General features: G+C 34.6%; 1 protein-coding gene across 2 annotated transcripts; it reads right to left on the reverse strand.

Annotated features, from left to right (window-relative positions):
- Positions 1-4,654: 4,654 nt before the first annotated feature.
- On the reverse strand, positions 4,655-24,447 carry LOC138334431 (baculoviral IAP repeat-containing protein 8-like). 2 transcript variants are annotated; one of them, XM_069283098.1, is made up of 6 exons: positions 24,307-24,447; positions 20,668-21,220; positions 20,107-20,261; positions 17,746-17,860; positions 17,142-17,354; positions 4,655-16,687 (listed from the first exon to the last, which is right to left on the reverse strand). In XM_069283098.1, the coding sequence occupies exons 2-6, from the start codon at positions 21,050-21,052 to the stop codon at positions 16,494-16,496; spliced, it is 1,062 nt and encodes a 353-aa protein (XP_069139199.1). In that variant the 5' UTR covers positions 21,053-21,220; positions 24,307-24,447; the 3' UTR covers positions 4,655-16,493. The 2 variants fall into 2 exon arrangements, with proteins under 2 accessions (XP_069139199.1, XP_069139204.1); XM_069283103.1 differs by having other exon boundaries at positions 24,350-24,435.
- Positions 24,448-24,615: the final 168 nt, after the last annotated feature.

The following is a 24,615-nucleotide window of genomic DNA, read 5'->3' on the forward strand; positions in this document are numbered from 1 at the left end:
TCACTAGTCTAGAATCTAAGCTTAGCTACATACGTTCTTAGATCCAATGATTTCAAAATGGAAATAATGAACAATATTCGTCAGATTATTAGATTATAGATTTATAATTACATAAAATGAGTTTAAGGAATGTAAAACTAACCCTAAACTGATATATATTGAAGTCAATATTTTCAAAAGATTCGTTTTATTATTAAGCCTATCAAAGAGTGAACGTCCGTGTTTTCAATGAGTATTTTCGCAAGTTCATGTCTCGAACATTTTTGTGTGTTACGGTATATACATGTACGGAGCCGCCTGACTTTCGTTTTAACGATATACAATTTCGTTTTATCGAAATGTTATTTTGTTTTAACAATCGAAATGTTAATTCGTTTTAACGAAATGCTATTAGTTTTATCGAAATGTTATTTCGTTTTAAAGGAATGCTATTTCGTTTTATCGAAATGTTATTTCTTTTTGTAGAAATAATTATTTCGTTTTAACGAAATAATATTTCGAATTACCACATAACCTTTTTGATGATTCATTTCTTGTAAGCCCTAATGTTCAGATAATACCCAGAGGATTAGGAGGTGATGTCTAAATGGATATGCCATTGACATTATATCGTGTTTTTGTCTCTTCTAAAGTAGGCAAATTAATTAAAGTTTTATTTCCATTGTATACCGCAAATAAATAGAAAAGAATTACAAGTTACATCACTGGCTAATATTCATAGAGTTGCATGATTTACATGAAGTTGTTACAGTAGGTAGCAAGAAACTAAAGTAAAAAATGGGAACAAATCTTTCTTTAAAATTGTATATTCCTTGTTGGGTAGCTGCCAGGTACTGACCGCTAGTCAGCGGATTTTTTCCAGGTTTTCCGACTTCAATCCACCCCCTTACCCGTAATGCAAGCGCTATTACATATTGTCTATTGACATTTAAAACCAATTTGTTTATTTATTACAAACAGATCGAAAACAAAGTCAATGAGTACAGTATCGATTTCTAAGCGGTGCTTTATCATTCAGGGGTGCGTGATATAACCCCTGGCCGGGTATGAACTGGTAGGGGTTTTGGATTTATCGCATACACAAACTACATTTAATTGTCTGTGGTACACAAACTCTCCGATCACTCCTGAAATTTTGTAATAAACCGTTAGCTTTTGACTCTCTTGTTTATACCTGAAAATACTAAAATGGTATATAAAACGAAATAATATTTCATTAAAACGAAATAACATTTTAATAAAACTAAATAACATTCGTTAAAACGCAATAGTATATTTCGATAAAACGAAAAGAAAAAATCGTTATAACGAAATCACATTTCGATAAAACGAAACAGCATTCGTTAAAACGAAATAATATTTCGTTAAAACAAATAAAATAAGTGTGTGGCGTGTCAGTCAGGGGGCTCCGTATTAATCCATCTTTAAATAACTATCTAAATTGGGACGGAATGGCTAGAAATTATGAACAAATATATTGCATTTATGAAAATTTTCAGTTTTCCTTTTTTTTCGGTTTTAATTTAGTTTAATGATCTATTAACAGCTTTTATCAAAGGAATATTAGTACTTTATCGAGATAAAATGTTAATGTAGGATTAATGGTATATGGTTTACCAAGTGTACTTTAAAAAAGACAGACTGTTAGATATATTCTCGAGCTAAAGCATAGGGAAAAGTAATTAAACCTGTTGATATAATGATTTGTTATGATTTAAAGTTTACAGTAAAAAAAATAATAACAATAATGCTATCACACAAATCCGTTACTACAAACATTTACTCACAGTATTAGATACATAGAAGAAAGTAAAACCCTGTTCTGACAGAGATACATTTGTAAGTAATTGTACAAACTCGAGCACCAATACAATATAATTTGTTTAATAAACAGGATGTGTCGCTATAATTAAGGAATTCCTACTTAGGCACTGCACTTCCCATAATGAAAATTTCAAATTAATAAAACTGCTTTTAGAAATACGTATGTTCCACATAGTGTAAACCAGACGTCAGTAGATCAATTTCATCCGATAAACAATACCATATATGCAGGATTCTTTGAGGCAACATCCACTTTTAAATAATCTGTGTTTATTGGAGACATGAGAATTGCGTTATGTTGTACCTGTAATATGACTAAGCACTATCATAACAATCCTTGTGTATCACTTCTAATATAAGTGCATGGCCAGATGAATACAAGGGAAACATTATAGAAACCAAGAAAACAACCCTTACACCGCTTGTATACATGTGTTATAGGTCAAAATAGGTCTCCGTTCCAACGACTATATTAACAGAAGTGTGATCCACACAACCCGCTGGTAAAAGTTTACTATTTATCCAGATGTTGATTTTACGAACAATAAGTACCGTAGTACGCATTCACAGTGACTAAGGTTTAATTTATCAACAATAAAACCCTAACATCTAAATGATTATACTTTCCATAATTTGGGGACAAAGGTTGTGATTTCGTATATTTATCTGGTTGCTGCAACATAGGCTTTATTTTACCGTAAATGTTCATGATATACATAAAACAAACTATCAGATATATGAGGAATGGAAACCCACCGAAGCATGTATATTGACAAAAATCGATTCCAAACACACGTGATTAGTTTGGCGGTTGATAAACAACACTAGTTACCTTCCAATTGTTAACCCCTTTATTAATAATAATGTTTATAAATGATAGGGTATCAATATAATATACGTACAAGCTTGTCATACAAATATCTCGGTAGGTTTCCATTATTTCTACCTCCGAAATTTTGATTATACATGTAGTATGGAAATTTACGGTTTGATAACGTTTACGTCTTGCAACCAAATAAAATCACTCCTTTTCTGCCCAAAATTGTTTGTGAAGAGATTAGGAGTATTCGGGGTTTCGTTTTTCATAAATGAAACGTATGGTCACTGTAAACGATTGTAACGTGACGTAACGCTCATGAAATAAGCACCTGCATGTCTGAGTAGGTAACTTTTACCAGAGTGAGGTACATGTATGAAGCCTCCTCTTAATGGCAACCGCTGTATCGTTATTTATATATATATGAGATTATTGAACCTGCAAAGCGAACATAATCATAAACAGGTTGAACAAATTTTGTATTGAGTAGTAATATATCAATTAAGTCGTTTGTCTCAACCTTTGATAGGACTTTGTATATATACACAATAAGTTTCTATATATATATATATATATTTAGAAAATAAAAAAAGAAGAATATCTTTATCTTTATTCGACTTACTAAGGTAAACAGAAGTCGGTGTTTAAAAATGTTATTTAAAAATATTTTAACAAACGACTTCGACGAACTCTTTCATTTTCTAAATGACCGTTATGCACCAAGATAACTTATCTTATAAATACTGAAGCTGCTGATATGTCGATAAGGCATTAACAGTTTTTCCATGGATTATATCTCATAACAAAGGAATCTAACATTGCGCTTAATATATAGAATCTGAGCTATTCCAGAACGTGCGTTCTGCTCAAAGATGATATAAATCAAACCTACTTGGGTAGGCTAGGGCTAGTGCTTAAATTAATCGATACCAAATTACTAATGATGATTAGGACATATGTTGATGTTGACCTCATTGGGATGCAAGGCATTCTGGACACTCCTCAATCTAGATAAACTAGCATGGTCAATATCGGTTGGTTTAATTTGTTGTACAAATTGATATTTTTTTAATTAAATGAGTTAACATTTCGCTGAACTCTACATGTATGTTTGCTAAAGGGCACAAACAAAACGCGTGAAGCTACATTATGTTCAAAATAGTAACAGGATTCAAAGACGGTTTAGCATTGTTCAATATTGAATTCAATGCTAATTGTGATATTATAAGATGTTCTAGTACCCCTATTTCAAACTGAAGTCTGTTTGTTTGATTTCCTTACTTACGGTTCTTTAGTCAATGTATCGACATTCACAATCGGTAGATCAAAGAAAGACTTTGCGATACACACATTTAATCAATATCTTTTGTAGTTCACTGTTTGCATGTCATAAAATATCTAACGTGGTAAATAAAAATCACACAAATAAATGCATATACATATACAAGCATTGTATTTTTTTCATTTGCATTTTGTTTAATGTGAAAATAAAAGTTTGCTTTAGAGTTTTTACATGCTTGATGTGAAATTTCATCTAACTTAAGTGTTTCGATGTTTGATTTTTTTTGATTGCTATGTACTTTATCTTTCTTTTGGTAATTCAAATTTCTCATGGTCCTAAATAGTCCGTTTTAACACAATTTGGCTTGTGAACAAAGACCACTTGGCTTTGTTTTATATTTTGCCATTTGGGTGGTATTTCTACACTGACAGGTGTGACTCTATGTGTTAACGGATGGGAGAAGGAAGTGTTTTCATTTTCAGTACAGTATCTACTTTACTTACTAGCCAAGAACACAGTGCTGAACGACGCAGTGTGTAGCTATATATAGCAAACCTTGTTTCGTGGATAAGAAATATTGTTATGAATAAGGTTTAATAACAGCACTGGACGATGTTATCATCAATCCACTGTCGCATAACGAATATTTCATCTCCTTATCACAACACACAGTGACAATTTACAATGTATTATTGCTGGAATGTATTTTCATCAGGAAAATAATTCAATCACACATAAAAAATAATACATTTTGTTTTATCTTAAAAGTTTTATTATGACTTTTGAAGTCTCAATATCCATCAAACGACTTGACAATGTAGATAAAATAATCGACTTCAGGTTTTACACAAATAAATCGCATATATATATATATGTTCTCCTGATATATATAATGGTATTGTTTCTCTTAATACATTACTGGATTTTCATACACCATCTGAAAAGAGGAATTGATTACGATGATCCGTTATTTTTAGAGAACTGATTTAATTAATAACATTGGTAGCTGTTGTTGAAAAATTCGAATTGCCATAATTAGGAAGTTCAAAAGCATGTTAATACTAATTGGCTCACAAGGTATTTTCAAAGTAAACCCTTGTTAGAATATTGCAAGCATTAAGCGGTCCTAGTAAATACAACTACATATAAAGGCGTAATGACCTATTGACCATGAGAGTCAGAATACCAAGTCACGGTTTCCAAGAGGTAACAGACACGTATTGTGTCAGAGGATATTTCACAACACAAATTATGTAACTGGTGCAACATGTTAATCGTGTTAAGCTAAGAAAATATCCATGAACATACGGAAGCTTATAGACGTCGTCACATAAGAGGTTGACAAAATCAGAAACAATTATTGCACACACATATACAATACATGTACGCTGCATAACTATAAATTACTTAAGAATTGAGAATGTCTTATCAATAGGAAGATCAAAATTTTGGTGGCGAAAGTCAAGATTATATCAAATAAAATACCCCTATCAATACCGACGATGAACGAAACTACAGAACACCGCAAGTATAATTAAAGACCTACAACGACTGGTTTTTTTTCTGTATATAAAAATGAATATATTTTTCAATTAAACTGAATTTGTATCTTTTGTATAAGTAATGCACATATCTGCCGTATAAAAAGAACAAGAGGCCCATGGGCCTTAACGGTCACCTGATTTCAGATACAGAATGAAACAAAGACATGCATATAAACACTATATATTGGCCCATCAGGCCCTTGAAGTCAGTCAGTGATTTTATAAATTTGACTTTTTAATCTATGAAGATTATGTGAATTCAGAAGAAAGATTTTTGAAATGTTATCCATTTTGACCCCTTTTGGCCCCGCCCCTCTGGTCCCTGGGGGTCGGCCAAGACCAATATGGATATGATGTTAAAATGCTATCTCAGGCTAATAATTCTAACCCAGATTGACTAATTTCCTATGAAAAATAGGCAAATAATGTTCATAAAAGTGTTTTTCCTTTATAAACTATAGTAAATTTGACCCCCTCCCCAGGGGAAAATCTGAGACCCCAGGGTCATATAATTCACAATTTTCATAAAACACCTTAAGACCTGTCCATCTATGAAGAGTATTAGATTCTACCATTTCCAGTATTTAAGAAGAAGATTTTTAAAGTTTGAGCCTATTTGCCCCTTTTGGCCCCACCCCTCTGCCCCGAGGGGGTTGACCAGGACCAATATAGATATATGATAATAAAATGTTATCTCAGGCTAATAATTCTAAACAAGTTTCACACATTTTCTAAGAAAATTGAGCTAAATATGCTCATAAATGTGTTTTCCCTATATAAACTATAGTAAACTTGACCCCCTCCCCAGGGGGAAACGTGAGACCCCAGGAGCATATAATTCACAATTTTCATAAAACACCTTAAGACCTGTCCATCTATGAAGAGTATGTGATTCTACCATTTCCAGTATTTAAGAAGAAGATTTTTAAAGTTTGAGCCTATTTGACCCCTTTTGACCCCGCCCCTAAGGCCCCTGGGGGTCAGTCATGGAAAACTGGTTAATAGGATTCAATAGCCATCTCATACTGATAATTCTGACAATATTTGACTCATTTCCTATTACAAATGATCAAATAATACTCAAAAATGTGTTTTCCCTATATAAACTATAGTAAACTTAACCCCCTCCCCAGGGGGAAACCTGAGACCCCAGGGTCATATAATTCACAATTTTTGTAAAGGACCTTAGGACCTTTCTATCTATGAAGAGTATTTAATTCCATCACATCTGTGAGTGGAGAAGAAGATTTTTGAAATTTTAGTCAATTTTACCCCTTTTGGCCCCTCCCATAGCTCCCTGGGGGGTGAGGATCATATAATTCACAACTTTGATTGGCCTTATGCCTTAGAAGGTTTGTGCAAAATTTCATTGAAATTGCTTCAGCAGTTTTGGAGAAGAAGTTGAAAATGTAAATTGTTTACGGACATACGACGGACGACGGACGACGGACGACGACGGACAAAAGGCGATTAGAATAGGTCACTTGAGACTTCGTCTCAGGTGACCTAAAAATCTAATTACAGAAATTGATGATATTCATTGTTGTTTGAAATAATAAGAAGCTACATCCGGTTTGTGACATAATTCCTAGCTGGAAAACTTTCAAAACTCTTTTCTCTTGACTCGAAAGTATTTTTCTTTCCTTTTTTACCCACCAAAATTATTGACTTTATTTGATTCTGCACAAATGTGACGTCTATAAGCCTTCATTTATACATAAGCTATTGTTATTGATACAGTGGCAACAACAATGTGGTGATACAATATCCATTCTATCGTAAACATTTCTACAGTAATTCAACTTCCCTTTTAGTAACGATTTTTAAGACAAAAATTGAAGCGTGCTTTCCATAATTGTTTAGAAATAAATAGATACTTGAATTACCATATCAAAGAATTTAAGTGATTAATTAATAATTGAATCACAACATTTTTTTTCAAACTATTCAACAGGAAAAGGTAACTATTTCACAGTAGTAGGTGATAATAGAAGACTTTGTCTAAACTATACCTCAAGTTATAACAATAGATGACATTTCAAGAATTTTGAAAATCCAAGATTTTCCGCACCTACATAAAAATATGCATATTTTGTTTGGAATAGTGAACTCTATACAAAGATATGAACATTAAACATTTCTCCGTTCAACTATCGTATGATGTTTTTGCAATACATATTGGTATTTTAATACACTGCAGTACAACAGACACACTGTACACTGCATATATAAGGTAATACACACGTCAAGTAAGACTTGTGTAAAAACCAATGTTTTATGAAATTATGGTAATTGTTACAAAAAATTATGTAAAAAAAATACATATCACATAAATTACCATTACGTTATATTGTAACCAATAAGGTATCTTGGTGCCCACCATTTTATCAGTCAATTATACATTATTTTTTCTGTCAGTCATTTCATTTTCCGATCACTCTTAAAATGCATTGTCGTTTGGCGATCACTTTCAAAATGTATCATGCATGTGGTTTCTCGAAATGCAATAAGCATCACTAGTGACCGAAAGAAACTGACATAAAAATATAGTCTGAGACGATCACTTCAGTACTGTCCATTATACATATATAACCTAATAGCTATGGTAAATAAAACAGTAAATTATCGAAATCGAAGTTATAAGTCACATGTAACTAAGGTGTTCTTGTAACATTCTTAAATGAAATACTGTTACTTTTAATTGTTGTACATAACTGTGGGGACCATGATGGATATACATGCAGCATTTTAATTCAATTAATCTTATGTTCTCTAAGACACAATAGTGATAATAAAAATTGTTAATGGACGAGAGGGAGGGGGCAGCAGGATGGACGAAGGACTACGAAGGCGATTTGAATTACCCATCCTCTGGTGGTGGTGGGATTAAAATGCAATAAAAGGTCCCTTTTTCAAATATGATAAAACTTGTAATGAAATAAAAGTAGCTGATGAAAAGTAGTATTTATATCCAACTGCATGGTTTGCATGTAGCATGATAAACATTATTATAAATCAACAAATTAATTAAAAGGAAAAAATATTCTGCAGATAGAATTTGCATTATACCTAATCCTTTCCATTTTACATGTATTTTAAATATTGAAAGAAGAAAATAATTTCAATAACCATAAAAAATCAATGATTTGTTTCTAGTTACAGGTAATATTTACATCTTGTTTAACTTGTCCATCTGTAAGTCTGTCACAAGTTCACTCAAGGTGAATGTGTCCATTTACGCATCCAATTGGGAAACAATGCTTACATGAATATAATTGTCACAAATATAATGTACAGTACATGTATGTAAGATTAATTTAAAGATATCAATATATCATTATTTAAAAATGCCAAAAAATGAAAATATATTTTTTCAGTTTGTCAAAAAATACAGGCATTTACGAATTGTCTGGTATGGATCAGTATGACAATTTTTAACAAAATATTGGCTTTAATGTTATTTAATGATAATTATTTTTGCATCTATTTCAAACTCAATAAAGTATTATTAAACATTCTTCAGAATACCGAATACATATATATAATGATCAATGTTTTATCCTCTTAGTCTGCATTACTTACCAATTGTGCAACTAGTTGGTATTACTAGCGTTGGATTAAGTTACCTCATCCATTAAATCTTGTGTCTATAGCAACATCACATTGGTCTACATAATGTATGTAAATGCTTTCTAAACTCTGTATATATTATGAATCAGCTTCATGTTTTTTCGTGATATACATAGATTATAACATCTGTCAAACTATGATTCTATTAAAAGCAAAACAACTATACACATATAAACAATAAATGCACCTCTATTATGGCCGACATACTGATCAATATTGCACAACTACATGTTATTATGTAAATATTATCAATTCATAAACTTATCGTCGTGATGATTTAATTTTAAATTTAAGCGTGTTACAACTCTTCACAGTGCTTACATGTATTAAGCTGCTAACAGTTTAAAATTAAAATGGTTTTACTGATAAAAAGCGTGTATCTACACTCTAACTGTGATATAAACAATTCTGTGGCATTAAATTATTGTTTTCATAAAAAAACAACAACAAAAAACATCCCCCATGGAAATAAATTGATTTACAGTAACCAGGAAAATTGGTGTTCATTTCATTGATTATTGATTAATTTCACAAAATACACATACTGACTAGTTCGCTTCCTGTATTTCTCGTATTTCTCAATAACAGAAATATCATTAAAATATGTAAGACATGGTTGTTGGACATCATGGACTTCAATATCCTAACAAAATGACATCCAGGAAATTAGAAAAAAAAACCCATTTAGGTAAATATTTGTGTTAGCAAGAAAGTAAACATCAACATTCCAAAATTTCAAAATATCAAATCTAAGACAGTAAATGTCTATTTGGATGTTGGACAAGTTTAATGTACAACACACTTCAGAAGGCAATTTTATGACATGACCAAAACTGGTCTCCATAAGTCTGGTGATTTCAAATAAATTCTGCATAAAAACTTATAAAATAATATAAAAGCAACTATGTTTTAAAGGCCCACTACCTTTCCGAAACGGCTTTTAATTTTTAAAATGGAAATGTAAAACGAGATTGATAATTTTGTAGAGTCGCAAAAGTTATCAACTTACCGGTAATTCTACACTTATCATCACCTTCTGAACAATTTAATTTAAATAAATAAAATGTTAATTTTCATAACGCGGGTCGTCTTATGTTTCCCGCCGTCGTCCTAAATACCACGCGGTAGTTAATTATCACTGCGCCAGAAGGCAAAACAGTGAAATGAAACCCAACTGTTACCATATATTACGCAGGATATCTTGCATAAGCTTCATGTTGTAACCTCATCTTAGACCATCGACATATATTTTCTTATGTTATCTATGATTTTTAGAAACCTTTAAATTTTGCTCCGGAAAGGTAGTGGGCCTTTAACTCTTGAAAATATTATAATCATGTAAAGAAGCATGCAATAAGACATGCAAAAGCAAACTTTATGTGACTACCAAATGAATATTCTGACTACTAAATACATATATTATCACCAAAAAAATAATGTATTACTTTGATGTTAATATCTTAATTAAGAAACCTTCAAAATTATAAGACTTACATCTTATATCCAGTGGTAATTAAATTCTAATTGGAATACAACAAACATGTACCACTGAAACTAACATACAATCAAACATAAGGTCCAAACCATAATTTTACACAGTATAGTTATGATGACATGCAAATGTGATGAGAAAGAAAATATGAGGCATTATTTGAAAAATTAATGACATCGGTTTTATCATATCAAGATATAACACAACTATCAATATCCAGTGACAAAAACAAGGACGGTCTAAATACACAAGATCTGAAACAGCCTTAATAAAACTTCAGAGAGATATGAGTTGAATTTTTATTATTCAAGTCTATGTGTAACCTATATACAAAATGTAATACAATTTGTATTTCTTGCTTACTTCCACTTTAATCTTGAAAAAGAATCAACAAACATATTGCTTTAGAACCAAAGGTAAGATATAAGGTTTGCGGACCAATTAACATACAAAGCTCATTGCCAACAGGGAAATGAAGCTAAAAGCTGGTTGTCACCTTTTGACTAAGACCAAGGCTAAGCAGAGAAAATGCTCACAGGACAAATGAGCCATTAATGAAACTGAGATGAGAACACCTGTTATAACAAACAAGAGGCCCATGAGCCTTAACGGTGATCTGACTATTAGTACAATACAACATAGTCATTTAAAGATTTTAGCCTATTTGACGTCTGTGACCTTGATTGAAGGTCAAGGTAATTCATTTGAACAAACTTGGTAGCCCTTCATCCCAGCATGCTAAATGCTCAATATCAGTACCCTGGGCCTTCTGGTTCTTGAGAAGAAGTTATTTAAAGATTTTGGTCTATTTGCCGCCCATGACCTTAAATGAAGATCAATGTCATTCATTTGAATAAACTTGATAGCCCTTCATCCAAGCATGCTACATGCCCAATATCGGTACCCTTGGCCTTCTGGTTCTTGAGAAGAAGTCATTTAAAGATTTTAGCCTATTTGACCCCCGTGACCTTGAATGAAGGTCAAGGTCATTCATTTGAACAAACTTGGTAGCCCTTCATCCCAGCATGCTACAGGCTCAATATCAGTACCATGTGCCTTCCGGTTATTGAGAAGAAGTCGTTTGAATGAAAAGTTTACGCACGGCGCACGACGACCGACGGTGCATGATGACAATATGTCATCCTGACCCTTCAGGTCAGATGACCTAACAAGAGGCCCAAAGGGCCTTAACGGTCATCTGACTACCTTGGCAATAGTAAATTTAATTTCATATGGTGTCACTTTGTCAGGACCATGTCAGGATCATTTTCAATTTCTTTCAACAAATTTTCTTTCAAACAAGAGGCCAAAGGGCCTTAACATGTAGGAAGTTAATTAGATATAGTGTCATGGTAGCCATCTTCGATTTGGGATCAACCAGAGATGTAACAAAACTTTGTCGGGACCATGTCAGGATCATTTCATGCAAGTTTTAGCCAAATCGCACTGGTAGAACTTGAGAAGAAGTTCAAAATGTGTTTTAAAGATGGCGGCTGTGGCGGCCATCTTGGTTTTCGGATTGACCCGAAAAATAACAACACTTTGTCGGGACCATGTCAGGATCATTTCATGCAAGTTTCAGCCAAATCGCACTGGTAGAACTTGAGAAGTTCAAAATGTGTTTTCAAGATGACGGCTTTGGCGGCCATCTTTGATTACGGATCGACCCGAAAAATAACAACACTTTGTCGGGACCATATCAGGATCATTTCATGCCAGTTTCAGCCAAACCGCACCGGTAGAACTTTAGAAGAAGTTCAAAATGTGTTTTCAAGATGGCGGCTGTGGCGGCCATCTTGAATTTCGGATCGACCCGGAAAAATAACAACACTTTGTCGGGACCATGTCAGGATCATTTCATGCAAGTTTCAGCCAAATCGCACTGGTAGAACTTGAGAAGAAGTTCAAAATGTGTTTTCAAGATGGCGGCTGTGGCGGCCATCTTGGATTTCGGATCGACCCGAAAAATAACAACACTTTGTCGGGACCATGTCAGGATCATTTCATGCAAGTTTCAGCCCAATTGCACCGGTAGAACTTGAGAAGAAGTTCAAAATGTATTTTCAAGATGGCGGCTGTGGCGGCCATCTTGGATTTCGGATCGACCCGAAAAATAACACTTTGTCGAGACCATGTCAGGATCATTTCATGCAAGTTTCAGCCAAATCGCACTGGTAGAACTTGAGAAGAAGTTCAAAATGTGTTTTCAAGATGGCGGCTGTGGCGGCCATCTTGGATTTCGGATCGACCCGAAAAATAACAACACTTTGTCGGGACCATGTCAGGATCATTTCATGCAAGTTTCAGCCCAATTGCACCGGTAGAACTTGAGAAGAAGTTCAAAATGTATTTTCAAGATGGCGGCTGTGGCGGCCATCTTGGATTTCAGATCGACCCAAAAAATAACAACACTTTGTTGGGACCATGTCAGGATCATTTCATGCAAGTTTCAGCCAAATCGCACCAGTAGAACTTGAGAAGAAGTTCAAAATGTGCTTTCAAGATGGCGGCTTTGGCGGCCATCTTGGATTTCGGATTGACCCAAAAAATAACAACACTTTGTAGGGACCATGTCAGGATCATTTCATGCAAGTTTCAGCCAAATCGCACTGGTAGAACTTGAGAAGAAGTTCAAAATGTGTTTTCAAGATGGCGGCTGTGGCAGCCATCTTGGATTTCGGATCGACCCGAAAAGTAACAACACTTTGTCCGGACCATGTCAGGATCATTTCATGCAAGTTTCAGCCTAATTGCACCGGTAGAATTTGAGAAGAAGTTCAAAATGTGCTTTCAAGATGGCGGCTTTGGCGGCCATCTTGGTTTTCGGATTGACCCAAAAAATAACAACACTTTGTCGGGACCATGTCAGGATCATTTCATGCAAGTTTCAGCCAAATCGCACCGGTAGAACTTGAGAAGAAGTTCAAAATGTGTTTTCAAGATGGTGGCTGTGGCGGCCATCTTGGATTTCGGATCGACCCGAAAAGTAACAACACTTTGTCCGGACCATGTCAGGATCATTTCATGCAAGTTTCAGCCTAATTGCACCGGTAGAACTTGAGAAGAAGTTCAAAATGTATTTTCAAGATGGCGGCTGTGGCGGCCATCTTGGATTTCGGATCAACCCGAAAAATAACAACACTTTGTCGGGACCATGTCAGGATCATTTCATGCAAGTTTCAGCCTAATCGCACCGGTAGAACTTGAGAAGAAGTTCAAAATGTGAAAAGTTAACGCACGGAGCACGGCGCACGGCGGACGGCGCATGGCGGACGGCGGACGACGACGGACGAAACATGACGACTATAGGTCATCCTGACCCTTCGGGTCAGATGACCTAAAAAGTACACAAGATGTACATCAACAGGTGTTGACGATTTCATATCAGACATTTAGAAAATCTTTAAATAACACCATGTGCCTTCTGGGTCTTGAAAAGAAGTTGTTCAAAGATTTTAGCCTTTTTGACCCCCATGACCTTGAATGAAGATCAAGGCCATTCATTTGAACAAATTTGATAGCCCTTTATCCAAGCATGTCAAAGGCCCAATATCAGGTCTCTATGCCTCTTAGTTATTGACAAGAAGTTGTTTAAATGATTTTAGCCTATTTGACCCCTGTGACCTTATATGAAGGTCAAGGTCCTTCGTTCGAACAAACTTGGTAGCCCTTCATCCCAGCATGCTGTAGGCCCAATATGAGTGTCCTGTGCCATTTAGTTCTTGAGAAGAAGTCATTTAAAGATTTTAGCCTAATTGACCCCCTAGACCTTGAATGATGATCAAGTTTATTCATTGGAGCAAACTTGAGAGCCCTTCATCCCAGCATGCCACAGGTCTAATATCAGGTCTCTAGGCCTCTTAGTTATTCACAAGCAGTTGTTTAAAGGATTTAAGCCTATTTGACCCCTGTGACCTTGAATGAAGGTCAAGGTCATTTATTTGAACAAACTTGGTAGCCCTTCATCCCAGCATCATACAGGCCAAATATCAGTACTCTGGGCCTTCTGGTTCTTGAGAAGAAGTCATTTAAAGATTTTAGCCTATTTGACCCTCGTGACCTTGAATGAAGGTCACGGTCATTTATTTGAATAAACTTGGTAGCCCTTCATCCCAGCATTCCACAGGCCTAATATCAGGCCTCTAGGCCTCTTAGTTATTCACAAGAAGTTGTTTAAAGGATTTTAGCCTATTTGACCCCTGTGACCTTGAATGAAGGTCAAGGTCATTTATTTGAACAAACTTGGTAGCCCTTCATCCCAGCATCCTACAGGCCAAATATCAGTACCCTGGGCCTTCCGGTTATTGAGAAGAAGTCGTTTGAATGAAAAGTTTACGCACGGCGCACGACGACCGACGGTGCATGATGACAATATGTCATCCTGACCCTTCAGGTCAGATGACCTAAAAAGTACACAAGATGTACATCAACAGGTGTTGACGATTACATATCAGACATTTAGAAAATGTTTGATTTTCTTGAGAACTTTCTCCTTCAATGTGGTGCTAACAACTAACACATTGCAATTTCTGATAAATATGTTATAATTGTTCTAATTATCATTAAATTTGAAAAAAAAAGTAATTTTTGATATCTGTTTTGTTGACAGAGATCGTGTGATAGGTATCCTACAGATAAACTGCATATTTTGACCCTGGGGCATCAGTGCTAGCTGTGTTGTCTGACTATGGTATTGTGTCCTTTACATAAATCTCATGGTATATCATCATGACATTAATAAAAGACCTCTTTCATGTGCAGCTTCAGCATTAGTGGACTGTCAAATGATTGACAGAAAATTTATGTGGGTACCAGGTAATTATCACTGGACTAGAAAAGAACACTATACGTCCTAAACAATGGGGAACACTACAATACATTATGTCAGCAAATGACAGAATTTTATGGTTACAATTGTTTTTATCAGTTAATAAACACTCCTTGTCTGTTGAACAAATAATACATGTCTAGTACCATTACAATGTGTGGCCTTGTATCTGAACATCCATCAGAAATTAAGAACACATGCAAACAGAGCTAGTACAAAATTAAGAATAATTTAGAATTTCATTGCTCCTCTATATCTAACAGACATTTTTCTTTTGTGATGTATATTGCAAATTTTGAATATGCTCCAACTGATCTACTGGATCATCAATGGAATAGAATAGGAGCATTAGAGGCAAATAAGGATCCAAAAGAAACACATGTGAACCGACAGGAACACATATAACTTGTGTTATACCTAGTACAACTGTCAGCTCTACCGGTATACAGTGTAGTGTAACTGATGCTAAATATGTGCCTGGATTTGGTGTGATCATAAACACTTAAGATATATGAATAAGAAAATGCAAAACTCCTTCAAAGAATTGAAAATATTTTTAAATTGGTCATTAATTTCAGCTGGGCTGGGACAAATGGATAAGATTTAAATCAACAAATATGAAACAATCATATTCTTTAAAGCAAATTATTATCGAAATAGCTTCAAATCAAGGATAATCAAATTGGGGTATTATAATTAATATAAGTCTGTATCTGTAATTACAACATTAATTTAAATTGAGGATAAGCAACTGATATGAATTATATAAGACTGTACCTTTCAAGTTGAGGCTGCTACCTTATATAGAATTGTTTTACTATTAATTTTGGATTTTCTAAATAAACTCAATAAATCTATATATAGCTAATGACACATAATTGAAATACCAGAAATGGATTTTTAATATCAACACATGTCCAAGTTGATATGAGTATGACTACCAAACTGTAAATCTTTACTGAATACAACACTTAATAGTACATGGATGTATTCATTCTTTGAATACAATAAAGCTTACAATGAAAGACATCCGTACAATAACTTACTATCATTTATCTCAACTAATAAAATTTTTTCTACCAATATATCCGCACTTTGTCTTCAATTGCACCACGACAGATCGGACATTCATGTAGAAGGGATGCACACGAGAAGCAGCAGACTAAATGTCCACAAGGCAGGAACACAACACAGACATCTTCCTCCATACAGATTTTACACTGGGAGCGTAGCTTCAAGTTAAAGTTCTCCTTTGTCAGGGAATGTATTTCTGTAAAACAAATATCATAGAAAACATATATAGGTGTCAAATGCATTTTTACTCATTATTAATAATACTATTATAAAGTAAATCTTTCCTATACAAAATAATCAAATAGTATGGTTTTGCACATGGATATTTTTAAGTTACTCCTCTTTCAACAAATTGTACAATCTTTGTTAAACACTGATTTATTTGTTAGCAAAATATATACACCACAGTATAGTTGTTGTCTATGAGTATTGAAAGATAGATTATCATATATCATCGTTCTTATTTTCCACTATCAGTAGTTTTCAAAATAACATTACAATTACAGTTTAAATTCAAAACTGAATTCAAAATAACATTAAATGTTTTTTCCCCATCTATAGGACAGACACTAAAACCAAAGTTCAAGTCACTTAGTGATCTAAGAATTTGTTTGAAGTCAGAAAATATGAGTTAACACTATATTACTTACTTAAGTCCTCCATTGAAGTATCATGAGGGATGCTAGCCTGAGCACCAGACGCTGTTACAGGATCACGAGGTACATGTACAAGTGAAGGGGAGGTCACTCTCCGATGTTCTGGAGGAGTAAGATCTCTTCCATGTTGTTCTTGTGGAACAACTACAGGTACATTTTCAAGGTCCATTATTGCTTCCATCAATGACTGGAGGTCAAAGTGTGACCCTGAAATGGCAGTGAAAATGTGGCGGCAGTTGTGAATTGAGGACTAGGCATCAACATAATTGTTCTACTGTGTTTTTTTTTTTTTTTTTTTTTTTTTAGATTTTCTTAATATTTGCTATCCATTATAAGGATATACTACATTTTTACTTATAATATATATTTCATATACTGAATATTCAGTCTTTTATCTTAATTTATCTTAAGGGCATGCAGAGGATATATTACATACAGTATAAAATGAAATTTAAACAAAATATCATCCGAGACAGAAGAACACTAGTCTCCATTTGTTGAAACTGTTATATGATTTCATATATTTGCAAATATAAACATGATGACTTTATACATAATGACCTTTATAATAAAACCTCTTCCATGGTTCAATACATACCTAGTCTTTCAACAGCCTTCTGTATCTTCTCTGGTTCATAACCCATCTGTCGAGCCCGCTCCAGAGGGTCATCTTCCTCAGGCTGTTGTATAATTGAGGTCTCAGAAGATTGGGACTGTATATAGAAAGGTGTAAACCAATTAATGAACAAGAGGCCCAGAGGGCCTGTATCGCTCACCTGGTTTTTTGTTAGTAATTATCACAAGACTCTGACAATTCAAAAAATAAGCAAAATTGACTCCCAAAGTTTAATTTTGAATCACAACCATACAATGATGCTATTGATACCATACAAATATGCTATCCAATACATAGGTTCAGAGACAAAGTAATTTATATGAAAGTAGTAGCCTAATTGACCTTTTTGACCTCGCATCTACACGATGTATTGCCGTCTAAGGCCCTGGGGGTCAGCCCTATCATTTGTACAATTTCAAATCCCAACCCTATAAGGATGCTACCATTGCATTATAAGTGTTCTTCCATTCTTAGTTGCAGAGAAGAAGTCGTTTATATGGAAATAGCTAAATGAACCCCTTTTGACCCCACCCTTCAGGCCCCCAGGGGTTCAGCCCCACCATTTGCAAAATTTTGAATCCAAACCCTATAAGGATGTAACCATTGCATTATGAGCGTAATCCCATGTTAAGTTGCAGAGAAAAAGTCATTTATATGGAAATTGACCACTTTTGACCCCGCCCCTCAGACCCTCAGGGGGTCAGCCTTATCATTTGCACAATTTTGAATCCCCACACTATAAGGATGCTACCATTGTATTATGGGTGCTATACCATGCTTAATTTCAGAGAAGAAGTCGTTTATATGGAAATAGCCAAATTGGCCCCTTTTGACCCCGCCCCTCAGGCCCCCGGGGGGTCAGCCCCATCATTTGCACAATTTGGAATCCCCACCCTATAAGGATGCTACCATTGCATTATGGGTGCTAGACCACGCTTAGTTGCAGAGAAGAAGTCATTTATATGGAAATAGCCAAATTGACCCCTTTTGACCCCGCCCCTCAAGCCCCCAAGGGGGTCAGCCCTATCATTTGCACATTTTTGAATCCCCACCCTATAACGATACTACCATTGCATTATGAGTGCTATCTCTTGCTTAGTTTCAGAGAAGAAGTCGTTTTATGGAAATAGCCAAATTGACCCCATTTGACCCCGCCCCTCAGGCCCCCGGGGGGTCAGCCCCATCATTTGTACAATTTTGAATCCCCACCCTATAAGGATGCTACCATTGCATTATGGGTGCTATCCCATGCTTGGTTTCAGAGAAGAAGTCGTTTATATGGAAATAGCCAAATTGACCCCTTTTGGCCCCGCCCCTCAGGCCCCCGGGGGATCAGCCCCATCATTTGTACAATTTTCAGTTAGTAGCCCATAAGGATGCTACCAGTCAAATTTTGTTGAAATCCGACCAGCGGTTATGGAGAAGAAGTCGATTGTTGACGGACGCCGGACGCCGGACGATGGACGCCGGACGCTGCGGAATCCCATAAGCTCACCTCGGTCCTTCGGACCAGGTGAGCTAAAAATGAAATGTTAAATTCATTTGATATAAAAATATCACTACTTACAGTTTTATTTGCCTCAGTTACATATCAAAACCCTTTCAATAAGCTCACAGTTAGAGTTGTTCATAAATTGTTGGTTACTGCCCGCTTAATTACTCTTCTTATTAAATTAGGTCCTTCCCAACCCCTTAAAAACATGCAGCTAGAACTGCCATTGGGTACTTACAACTTCACACATTATTAAAAGTGTCCTTCCAAATATAATGATGCAATGTAGAATATTTGTATCTTTCTTAAAGATGCTCCACCACTAATGAATATTTTTTTCTTCTGATCCATTGTACTACACATACATAGAGGATCTTACATGAGTGGCTATATATATAATTGTGAGATGACATTTATCAAACAAGTTCAATAATTTGATATGCCACAAGCTTTCAGGCATGAGTAGAGCATATATCAGATTATTAAACGAGTTTGATGAATTTCATATCACATAGCTATGAGTGTAAGATTCTATTATATTTATTACATTACTTTTAATAATAGAACTATAAGTAAAACTTTAAGATTTTGTCTCTGTATAAAACAGTAGAAATCAGGCTTGGGTGTGATATTTCTGTCAACTGAGACAATCATGCGACGTCACATATAGATTTTGACGTAAAAAAAACATGTGACGTCACAATAGTGTTATTACATGTGTCTTACAATATCTATGACTTGGTCATATGACATGGCTTGACGGGCTAGTTATGTGATAAATGTACATAAGATTGAGCTGTGACCCAGCTAATTTATTTTAACCATTGATTATACAGTAATCCATAGCTTACAGTGACAACTTCTTGTATGAATTTTTCTCCCTTTAGAATGAGCATCCAACTACAGTTAGCAGACCATCTGACATGTTCCAATACCGGATCATCAGTAGGCTCCCAGTCCTTCAGCACTGTTCCACACCAAAAGCACTGTACCTTATCTCCAACACCTGTACATACAGTAAATAGGAAGTCAAATTTTGCTCCACTCATTCATCAATTCATTAATTTATTCACTAGCTAATCATTTATCAAATTATTCATTTGGTGAATAAAAATACATATTGGTAACTGTGTCACAATTCATAGGTTAAAATAAACCTGCATTCCTTATGGCATATCAAAAATTTATCAATGGAAATTAAAGGAAACAAATGAAATGAAGACATGCACTTATTACAATAACTTGTACATAGTTTATATGATATAAAACACATGTATACATTTCATCAAATAAATAATGGATATCTTCTGTGATTTAAACATTTCCGTTTCTACCCAAGAAGTGATATATATGAAAAAATAATGATTTTTAAAACCATTCTATATATATTAGATGATTATCTTTGAACCTACCAACATAAAAGAATCCTGCCTTGGACATCTGTCGAGGCTGCTGCCGGAGCTGAGCTGGCCAGTCAATAAAGGATGCAAATCTTTTCTCAAAGTCACAATATGCAGGATATTTGAACACAGACTTCACAAATGGACATTGGGGAAACAGTCTACAATGTTCAAGATAGACATCGTCCCCGTCAACCCAATTCCTGATGATACCCCTACAGTATGTACACTGAACACTGTCCCCTCTACCCATACAGTAGAATCCTTCTCTTACCAGCTCATCCACAGATATGTACGCCTTATTTGAAGGCCAGTGATCCTCAAAAGTCAATATACGTTTTTTAGAATCGTCTCTCAAATAAGCAAGATTAGCACGGTCATCTTCTGGCTCGGTCATTCTGGTCCAGAATCTAGTAATTTCACTTAATTAATCACCAACACTTTGGAGGTACCCGTGTAACATTGTTCTGTGGTTTTTTTTCTTTGATTACATTTTTATAATATTCAGTAACTAGTCTATGATTTAATGTAAGTGTATGATGGATAATGTACTTTCCTGTTGAGTCTGAAAAATGGAGAAAAAGTTTCAATAATTATTATATAATATTATACACAATATACCCAATTTTTATAAAAGCAACATCACAATCATACAGATTTTATCACATAAAGGACTAGGTATGGTAAAGGGTCTTTTGTGGCCCCCAAATCTGCTATTTTTCAAAGTCTGCTATTTCAAGATGTTAATCTTGCATTTCAAATATTAACTACATACCTGACATATCTGATAGGTTTTATAAGCTAAAATAGCAGTTTTAGTTGCCATGGCAACCATTTTTATTATACATAAATTATGCAAAATGTGAAAATTTCATCAAAATTGGCATTTTTTATGCAGTTTTTCATCTAGTTAACATAGAGCGCATTCTAGAACAAACTTTATATTTCTCAAAATGATGTATTCTTCGTGTCTGCTAATTCCCTTAAAATATAAAATTTGTTCTAAGTTGTGCTCTATTGCTTTTAAAAGAAAAACTGTCAAAAAATATGCAAAAATTGACCAAATTTTCAAATTTGCATAATTTATGCAAAGTTACCATGGTTATATAGCAAAATCATACTTTCTGTCAACAAAAATATCATTAAGTTTTTATCAGAGGTGTATTCAATATTTTAAACGCAGCAACTTAATTTCTAAATACTTAATTTGAAATTTGGTAGATTTAGAGGCCAAAAAGAGCCATTATCATATCTAGTCCTTTAGATATTTACTGGTATCAAGCTTTTATTTTTTAGCTTAAAAATACTACTTTGACATGCTTCAAATGATAATTACATTAATTAAATAATTGAAAATACACATTGCCATTGGAAAATCAAAGAATCAGACAGTGAGAGTAAGTACAGGTGCATAAACATACTCTACTGCTACATGTATACAATATACGAACAGTAATGAGAATAATATATTTCACAATGCGTATGTGGGTGTAAAAGAACATTAATTAAGTATCAGCATCTGATCAAGACCAACACTAAAAACTTGAAGTCCATCAGTGTATACATGTATGTGTAGCGCCACTATGGGAGTTTTAAGATACCAAAATGATGTGTGTAAAGTACAATTGACCCTCGATTAGTCACACCATCCAGTGATTATGACGTCATCATTTGACATAGTTTTGTGACGTCATAATCGCCGGAGGGTGGGACTAATAGATGATAAATTGTACTCTCTACCCACATGCACGTCGTTTTGGGTTACGAAACCCATTTCTAGTCTGACTGCAATGTACTGGCTATACAGTGTTTGTAAATCATATATAAAATATCAAAGAAACACAATTTAACAATTAAAGCACGACAATTTATTGACTCGTGCCCTATCCGGGTGTCGAACTCACGATCTACGGCAGCCAATTGCCAAGCCAAATACCAGCGCCTTCTACCACTGAGCCACATCCACATCCCCAGATGTGGCGCAGTGGTAGAAGGCGTAGATATGTTTGGCTAGGCGATTGGGTGCCGTAAATTGTGAGTTCGAGGCCCGGATAGGGCACAAGTCAATAAATTGTCATGCTTTGTTAAATTGTGTTTCTTTGATATTTTAAATTATATATATATACATGTACATACTGTATGTAACTGTCTAGATTTGTTTCTGCATGCATATCCCAATATCCAAAGAGACATGTTCATGTTAAACATTGATGTTAAAGAGACAATGTACATGTATTTACATGTATATTGATCGCAAAAAAAATATATTAAAGGATGGAGAAATGCACAGGTACCTGGCAAGGACACAATTTTTTTTTACCAACAGTATACATATATATATATATATATATATTATATTATCAAGGGTATGAACTCAGCGGTCAAAAAAACCGAACCTTTTGTTTTAAAAACGTGATATTTTTAATAAACGGGCTCCATACACCATTGACGCATATCTTACCTTAAAGAGAAATAATTTATCTTTCCAATGAGTGCTTGAGCGGACAGGGAAATGTCTACATTGTACCTAGCATATTTTTCGTAAATTCTCCAATTGATCAGATCATAACTTGGTCAATACTTGGCCAATTTTGTTCATCAAGCACTCCTTGTGGGGCTAGGGGATGACAGATAATACATGTACATATATATATGACATTTGAACTGAACCAAACATCAAATGTGGGTAATATAGTAAATATAGTTTATAAGGGCGCATCCCTTCGTGCCCGTAGGGCACGAATTGCGAAGCACTTCTAAGGTAACACATACATGCAAATATATGAAAAAACCCAATCTTCAAAATTCAATCCTACGAACTGACAGCTTCAGTTTGTGGCTGCCATTAATTTACCCACTGTTAAAAATCCCATCAGCGTGAATGCGATGCTTTAATAGAAGTGAGCTCATTACATAATTAAGCGTTTCAAACGCTTTTATGATCCAACGAACGTAACCTTCATCCGGCAGAAGCTCACTACTATGGCTCTTTATATTTGCAAGCGTTCAAGTGATTGACCACCTTCCAATATAATCAGCTGACCAAAAACGGAATATCTATTACGGAAATATAATTTCTTCCTTCTCTTGTGTGGATTTCCTTCTCAAATGGGGTTTAAAAATATACAGAAAATTCGACTCCGTTATTTCCATAAATTGAACTTTTTAACAGTGCATTATTAATGGTTACTGAAACATCTGGTTGCGCCCTTAAGGCCTTGCCTTAAATTCATTCATATTAATTATAGGTTGATCTAAAATCTGAACCGTATGTTTCTAATCTGAGATATAATTGCAAACGATTGGAAATTATTATTTGTTCATTGATCTGTAACAAAATGTATATTATTTGTACATGTACATGTATAGCTACATGTATCATAGCTAGCAGTCTTTATTTTAGTGGCGCATCCTATTTCAACAAAATTCAAATAGCATACAATCTATAAAAGCTGCATTTTTTATTTGATTATCATTATCTGTAAAGGTTCATTTGTTCATGCATCTACACAGTCTATAGATGACAACGTCACTGAGTAACGTTAACGTACGTAGGGCCTAACGTTAGGCCTAGTGATCGTACTGTGTAAGTTAGGACCAATTGGAGATTTCACTTAGAACATTTTGCTTACATGCGTCAAATATATTTACCATATTGTTGTTATATGTAGGTTTTGAATAATTGCCACCTTACAAGTTAATCTATGCCGAGTATATCCATATCTTCGCCTAATTGTAGTTGGTACAAATCAAATTGGTGGGGACCTCAGGGGGTTTCCCTGTGTATAATTTGTTTATGTAGGGTTTCCGACTATCTAAAAATAAAAACAACAAATAGAATTCCGTATTTCGTAACAATCATTTAAAGATTTCCAAGGTAGAAATCAAAACTCACTTCTTGGAACAAAACATAAACACGACATGAATAAATAAATAAATTTCAAACATACAAAATGTCTG

This window comes from Argopecten irradians, chromosome 1 (genome assembly GCF_041381155.1).
Source record: "Argopecten irradians isolate NY chromosome 1, Ai_NY, whole genome shotgun sequence".
Classification (NCBI taxonomy): Eukaryota; Metazoa; Mollusca; class Bivalvia; order Pectinida; family Pectinidae; genus Argopecten; species Argopecten irradians.

Bases quoted from the DNA above. Each gene is read 5' to 3' on its own strand.
- LOC138334431 (XM_069283098.1), bottom strand. From the start codon at position 21,052: ATGACCGAGCCAGAAGATGACCGTGCTAATCTTGCTTATTTGAGAGAC. The intron at 20,262-20,667 runs GTAGGTTCAAAG...CTGTATGTACAG, and splicing joins GGCAGGATTCTTTTATGTTG to GTGTTGGAGATAAGGTACAG. The intron at 17,861-20,106 runs GTAAGCTATGGA...TTCTATATACAG, and splicing joins TCATACAAGAAGTTGTCACT to TCCCAATCTTCTGAGACCTC.